Source organism: Monodon monoceros, unplaced genomic scaffold, assembly GCF_005190385.1.
Source record: "Monodon monoceros isolate NGI ecotype Baffin Bay Population unplaced genomic scaffold, NGI_Narwhal_1 Contig6213_ctg1, whole genome shotgun sequence".
Lineage (NCBI taxonomy): Eukaryota > Metazoa > Chordata > Mammalia > Artiodactyla > Monodontidae > Monodon > Monodon monoceros.
In genome coordinates this window covers 333-7,382 of record NW_021701966.1, presented here as the reverse complement: position 1 = coordinate 7,382, position 7,050 = coordinate 333, and the positions used below count along the sequence as shown (strand labels likewise).

The following is a 7,050-nucleotide window of genomic DNA, read 5'->3' as shown; positions in this document are numbered from 1 at the left end:
TCAGTTTCTCTTATCAAAGTCTTATCAGGGTACAGGTCTTTCACATTTATGGTTAAATTTATTCCTAGTTTTCTTCTTCTTTTTGATGCAATTGTTTTTAAATTTCTCTTTCTGATAGTTTGTTATTCATGTATAGAAATGCAACAGATTTCTGTATATTATTTTTGTATCCTGCAATATTCCTGTATTCAGTTTTTAGTTCTAAAAGTTTTTTGGTGGCGTCTTTAGGGTTTTCTATGTATAGTATCATGTCATCTGCAAATAGCAATAGTGTAACTTCTTCTGTTTTAATTTGGATGCATTTTGTTTCTTTTTTTAATTTTTTTTTAAAGTTTATTTATTTTATTTATTTATTTTTGGATCTGTTGGGTCTTTGTTGCTGTGCGTGGGCTTTCCCTAGTTGCAGCGAGTGGGGGCTACTCTTCGTTGCAGTGCGCGGGCTTCTTATTGCGGTGGCTTCTCTTGTTGCGGAGCACAGGCTCTCGGCCCGTGGGCTTCAGTAGTTGCAGCACACAGGCTCAGTAGTTGTGGCACACGGGGTGGGCTTAGTCGCTCCGCGGCATGTGGGATCTTCCCGGAGCAGGGCTCGAACCCGTGTCCCCTGCATTGGCAGGCGGATTCTTAACCACTGCGCCACCAGGGAAGTCCCTGCATTTTGTTTCTTTTTCATGCCTGATTGCCATGGACGGACTTCCAATACTATGTTGAATATATGTGGGGAGAGTGGGCATATATGCCTTGTTCCTGATCTTAAAGGAAAAGCTTTTAGCCTTCACCATTGAGTATGGTTTAGCTGTGGGTTGGTCATATAGGGCCTATATTGAGTTATGTTCTCTCCATACCCACCTTGTTAAGAGTTTGTGTCACAGATGGCTGTTGAATTTTCTCAAATGTTTTTTCTGTATCTGTGGAAATGGTCATATGCTTTTTATCCTTCGTTATGTTAATGCAAATGTATCACGTTGATTGATTTGTGGATACAGAAGCATCCTTGAATCCATGGAATATATCCAACTTGATCATGGTGTATGATCTTTTAATATATTGTTGAATTTGCTTTGCTAATATTTTGTGGAGGATTTTTGCATCTATGATCATCAGGCCTATAATTTTTGGTAATATCTTTGTCTGGTTTTGGTGTAGAATGAGTTTGGAACCATCTCTTACTCCTCAATTTTCTGGAATAGTTTGAGAAGAATAGGCATTAACTCTTCTTCACATAAAAGCTGAACAAACTCATTTTCCTAATTTTTTTTCCTCTTCTCAGTGTAAGATGAGACGTGGGAAAAAACTGCCCCCACAATATGCCCTGGAGCTTCTGACAGTCTATGCTTGGGAGCAAGGAAGCATGGAAACAGGATTCAGCACAGCTCAGGGATTTCAGACTGTTTTGGAATTAGTCCTGAAGCACCAGCACCTCTGCATCTACTGGGAAAAGTATTATGACTTTGAAAACCCTATTATTGGACAATACCTGAGAAGGCAACTTGCAAAACCCAGGTACTCTATCCCCCACATGGCTTAGCTCCCCACATAAATGAACCCATGAATACAGCTGTGGCACCTTGGAAATGTAGGAAGTGAGAGGGATCCATATTTATTGATCATCATCTATTGTCAATCACTGTGCTGGGCACTTTACTCCTACCATCTGGTTTAAATAATAAATTTAAATAATAACCTCCAATCCAGTGAGGCAGGCACTATGCTAACCATTCTACAGATGACTGAGGTTTGGAGAAATAAGAGCTTGTCCAAACCTTAACAGAAAATGAGTGAAATACCTGAAATTTGACTAAAATAACAATAGCTACAGCAACAATAATGACTGCTCCCAGGAAGTAAGAGCTTGCTGTAAGACCAACACACTCGAACAGAATAGTAAAATTTTGGTTATTAAAACTGACATGCATGGACCCCTTATTATGTTCCAGTTACTGTTCTGAGCACTTCACATGCTTGTCTAGATCCTCATACAGCATGCTTTGAGGTAGGGTTATTCAAATCTCCCCATTTCACTGATGAGGATACTGAGGATTAGAGATTCAGGTGACCTGCCCAAGGTCACACCACTAATAAAGAGCAGAGGTAAGATTCAAACCCAGGTCTATCAAGGCCCGAATGCAAGCCTCCTTCTCCTTGTGTTCAGTGCCCACCGTAGGGGAGGGCACTCAGGACACACCCCAGGGAGCAGTGCCCTCCTGGGCCCCTCCTGCTGCCCCGAGTCCCAGTCTGCCCAAGTTAGTATTTTGCTCTGCCAGGAGCTCTAGACCCCCGCAACACAGCCCACATACTCACCTGCCCCTCTCTAACTGTTGCTTTTCAGACCTGTGATCCTGGACCCAGCTGACCCTACTGGAAATGTGGCTGGTAAAGACCCATATAGCTGGCAGCTGCTGGCACAAGAGGTTAGAGTCTGGCTGGGATACTCATGCTGTAAGAATTGGGATGGGTCTCCAGTCAGCACCTGGAAGGTGCCGGTGTGACCTCCTGATTCCCTCATGTGACCTGATATTAATGGCAGGTTGAAATAACAACTTCTAGAAATACTGCATTAAATCAAATTGAATTTCATCTCTGTCTTTGTACTCTTTTACTGTGGTTACTAGAAAATGTAAAATTACACATGTGTTCTGCCCCAGAATGAATCACCGGATTAGACAATAGGCTTACCAACTCACATTGTCACCCTGTCTTGGTACCAAAAACAACATTGCATTTACAAAAGTCCAGTCAATAAAAACTCCCTTAAGGAAGCACAAAAGATCAAGCATGTTCTTACCACCTGAGTCGCTGGTCACGTGTGTAGCTGGGAAACAGTCTTTGGCTTCTCCATATTACTGTTCCTCCTTTGAGTCCTCCAGCATCCCTGTGAGATGGGTCTTATTCTTGTTCTCATAATAATACACTGAGATTTGGGCACTTGCTTGAGTCACCAAACATTCCAGCAGCATTTGTTGAAGGGACCATCCTTTCCCCACTGTTCTGTAAAAGCCACCTCTCACATATGTCCGGAGCCCGTCTGTGTGTGAGTCTGTGTAGTTCCATTGGTCAACTTTGGCATCCTTGAGTTAATACTACCTTGACTAATTACTCTAGCCTGGTGTTAATTCTTAATATCTTGTAGAAAACTCTGTTTTTATCCAAACCAATGTCTTCTCTTGGCTCTATTTCTATGTTAATATTATATTCTGTTTCTGAAATTTCACCCAAAGTACGGGGAGGCATTTGATTAGAATTCCATAAATTAGTTCAGGGAAGATGACATCTATTGAGAATCCCAATCCACAAACTTGGAGCTTCTTTCCATTAATTTTCCTCTTCTTGAATTACTCTGTAACTATGTTTTATAGTTTTTCCCTGCATTGGTCTTAAGTGTGTTTTGTCATATTATTCCTAGATACTTGTTTTTATGTTATTGTACTTAGTAGGTTTTCTTTCATTTCATTTTGTGATGGTTGGTTTCATGAAGACCTAAATGTTTTCAGTGGGTATATTTGATTAAAGCATGGTGAGCGAGTGAGCTTTATACTTTTCTGAATTCTGTGATTTTTGTTTTGCTGTAAATTTGTACTGCTTGAATGACCACAAGAAACAGTAAAGCATTTTGTTTCAAAACCTTTTGTGATAAGTATTTGTCAGCTGAGCTCTGATAGTTTGGGCAAAGCTGGCAGACCCAGGTGACAGAAGGCTCAAGGGTGCTGCAGTTTGGAGCTGCTGGCTCATGAGGTTCAGAAGCAGAGGAGCAAGTGTGTAAGGGGTGACGGAAATGCTCTCATGAAATTTGAAGCACCCGAGTCATAAATTCCTGACTGCCCAGAGCTGAGTCCCCATTCTGGGCAACTTCCTGCTGAGGAAATGAAACTGGGAAGGACTAAGGTTGAAGCAACAGATGTGAGGGTGGAGTTCTCTGAGCCGCCCTGGGCACTCAGCATCGTGGTCAGGTGCTCTAGCCCCACCAGGGGGTGCAGTTATTTTTTTCATTATTATTAACTTTTATTGGAGTGTAGTTGCTTTATAGTGTTGTGTGGGGTGCAGTTTGATGTACTACCTGCCTTCCACCCTCCCAGCCACATGGGGTTTCAGCCTTTGTCCTGTATCAGGGCCCCTTTCTCTCTCTGTTCATATTTCCGAGCAGTTTGAGAGCCCGCACAGTTTGAGAGCCTTACCAAAATAAGATGTCCCTAAAAAATGGGGAGGAGATCACATTGGGTGGGCCAAAAAGTACCTTCGGTTTTCAAGTAAAAATAAAAGACCCATTTTTCATTTTTACCAAGAACTTTATCGAACAACGTAATCACCCTTTTGTTCCACTACCTTCTTCCATTTTTCAGGCAACTTCATAATTCCATCTTTCCAAAACTTTTTATCCAGGTGCGAACCCACACCCCCTGCACTGGAAAGCAAAGTCTTAACCACTGGACCGCGAGGGAAGTCCCTGTCCTTTATTTTTGCTCAGCATTTGATACCTTTCAAATCCCCTTTTGTGTCTCTTCTTTCAGATTATCCTCAGAAGCAGTTCTGTGAGTGAGAAAAGTTTGCCCTCTCTACAGATTGGGACATTGAGGCATGCCCAGTTACACTCGTGTTCAAAGCTGCACAGCTAGGGACAGCTCGCAATTTTTCTATCGACTTAAAAATGCCTTAAGAAATAGTCTGTTAATCAAAAAGTAAAACCATTATAGTCATGCCATTAAAAAAGAGAGAGAGAAAGAAATTATGTTTGTGTGTATGTGTGTGTTAACCTAGAAAAACATCTGAAAAGATCTGCACCAAAGTAGTTGTAGTCTTTCAGGTTTAGGATCAGGGATGGACTTTATGCTTTTGGATTTTTCTGACCATTGCTGTTTGCAATATACATGTACTGCTGCAAAAATCACAGGAGACAATAAAACAATTTTGTCAGCAACGAAAAAAGAGGAAAAGGAAACCAAAAGTGTGTTTTTACTCTTGGGTGAAGTACTAACCTGGCTTAAAAATTACCTTTTCAGAGTACAGTCTGAAGAAAGACCAGATGTTCTAGGTTGCCTGTTAAAGGCAGGGAGTAATTCTGGAATACTGGAGGAAAGAGCTGGGAGACTGAACAGGGTTCAGAATCAAAGGAATGTTTAATTTGCTGAGAGAGAAAGACTCAGGGCAAAGCTCCTCCCTTACAAGGAAACGAAACCAACAGCAGCCCAGACTCAGGGCACACCTCCTCCCTTCCAATGAAATGAAACTAACAGCCTCCTGGACCCAGGCAGCAGAAGAGATAGAAGCTAAAAGGTTTTCCCCTCCAGCTCTGCCCTCTCTGGCTCTCCTGTCCCAGCGTCATGAAGGAGCTCAGTGATACCCCGGCCAAGTATCTAGACAAGTTCATCGAAGACCACCTCCTGCCAGACGAGGATTTCTACACGCAGGTCAACGAAGCCATCCACACCATCTGCAGCTTCCTGAAGGAGAGGTGTTTCCGGGGGGCCCCCCACCCTGTGCGGGTGTCCAAAGTCGTGAAGGTGAGTCCAGAACTGCCTGGCTGGGGAGAAGGGGGCTGGAAGAGCAAGCGTTTCCACAGCGACAGAGAGAGAGCAAAAGGTTGAGGTCTCTGGGGCTGGTGGTTTCTGATTTATCCATGCCAAAACTATAACCACAGCTTGTGAAGATAGCTTTTGGGGTGAGGGCCTCCACCTGTAAGCTTTTAACAAATGCCCAGGTGCAGTTTATAAACCACCTGTGTCACGTCCACCACAGAGATAGGCAAACTGAAGCCTAGCTGTATCAACAATCCGCTAATCATCGACCAGGCTGGGGACACACCATGCCTGCAGACTCATGAGCTGGTTAAGAGTGTAAGTTTTGAAAGCAGATAGCACCTGCTGCTGTGAAATCTTGGGCGAGTCACTTAACCTCTCTGTGCCTCAGTGTCATCATCCATAATTCCCAGTACTTTGCAGGGCTTGCAGATCAAGTAAAATAAGCCATGGTCCAGTTTACAGTATTAATTATATAAGGTCGTAAAGAACAGGGAGTAAAGAACACAGACTGAACTGCATCTCTGCCACCTACTAGCTGTGTGATTGGGCTGATACATAATCTCTCTCAGCATCTGTTTCCCCATCTGGAAAATGGGAACAGATAATAATAGTAGCTAAATCACAGAGTTAAGACTGGTAATGCCTTCAGAACAGTGGCTAGTACTCAAAATGTTAGTAATTGTTCTCAGCATTTTATTTAGGGAGGCTCTTCTCAATGATAAATATCAGTTCTCATTGTCATCACCTTTTTCAGGGTGGCTCCTCAGGCAAAGGCACAACCCTCAGGGGCCGATCAGATGCTGACCTCGTCATCTTCCTCACCAATCTTAAAAGTTTTCAGGAACAACTTCAGCGCCGAGGAGAATTCATCAAGGAAATTAGGAGACAGCTGGAAGCCTGTCAAAGGGAGGAAATATTTGAAGTGGAGTTTGAGAAACAGCAATGGGAGAGTCCCCGTGCTCTCAGCTTCGTGCTTAGATCCTGTCAGCCCCATGAGTGCGTGGAGTTCGATGTCCTGCCCGCTTTTGATGCCCTGGGTGAGCACTCTCAGCCACAAGGTGTTTCAGCCTTTGTCCTATGTCAGGGCTTCTTCTGCTCTCTTTTCATGTTTCTGAGCAGAAATCTCTCTCACTTTGAGAGTCTTATTAAACAGGGCATCCCTTCAAGTGGGGAGGAGATCCTAGCATCTCTTCTGGGGCAAGAATGTTTAGGGTCATACTGAGCCACTGCAGTGACATTAACAACAAATTGGTACAATTTGGGAGCAGTATATTTTTATAGAACACCTGCCAAGCTTACTAGTTTTACTCTTGGCAAAGTGTGTGAATCTTCTCTTTCTAAAAATGAGGCAGCGTATATCTGGTGTAAACACAGTATGTTAATTTCATCTTTTATCCAAAGCATAAGGGAATATCAAATTTACCTGAGGGTTGGAATCTGTAGACAATCTGCAGGAACATTGGGACAGGAAGCAGTACATCTCTGAGGCTCAATTTCCACTGAGTACCTTCCATGTGCAAGGCACTGTTCTATGGCCATA

General features: G+C 43.0%; 2 protein-coding genes across 3 annotated transcripts; both read left to right on the top strand.

Moving 5' to 3' along the window:
* Positions 1-1,289: 1,289 nt before the first annotated feature.
* Positions 1,290-5,028, top strand: LOC114890693 (2'-5'-oligoadenylate synthase 1-like). 2 transcript variants are annotated; one of them, XM_029214506.1, is made up of 3 exons: positions 1,290-1,500; positions 2,327-2,408; positions 4,992-5,028. In XM_029214506.1, exons 1-3 carry the CDS (start codon positions 1,349-1,351, stop codon positions 5,001-5,003), a joined length of 246 nt encoding a protein of 81 aa, XP_029070339.1. In that variant the 5' UTR covers positions 1,290-1,348; the 3' UTR covers positions 5,004-5,028. The 2 variants fall into 2 exon arrangements, with proteins under 2 accessions (XP_029070339.1, XP_029070328.1); XM_029214495.1 differs by lacking the exon at positions 4,992-5,028 and having other exon boundaries at positions 2,327-2,546.
* A 122-nt stretch (positions 5,029-5,150) lies between these two features.
* Positions 5,151-6,547, top strand: LOC114890691 (2'-5'-oligoadenylate synthase 1-like; the record flags this gene model as incomplete). Its single annotated transcript, XM_029214479.1, has 2 exons — positions 5,151-5,492; positions 6,265-6,547. Coding segments are annotated over exons 1-2 (463 nt in total), but the record flags the coding sequence as incomplete, so codon positions are not given.
* Between the last annotated feature and the right edge of the window lie 503 nt (positions 6,548-7,050).

What these genes read in the sequence shown, in the direction of transcription:
- LOC114890693 (XM_029214495.1), top strand. Translation starts at nt 1,349, where the DNA reads ATGGAAACAGGATTCAGCACAGCTCAGGGATTTCAGACTGTTTTGGAA. An exon ending in AGGCAACTTGCAAAACCCAG is followed by an intron (nt 1,501 to 2,326) that starts GTACTCTATCCC and finishes GTTGCTTTTCAG; the next exon opens with ACCTGTGATCCTGGACCCAG.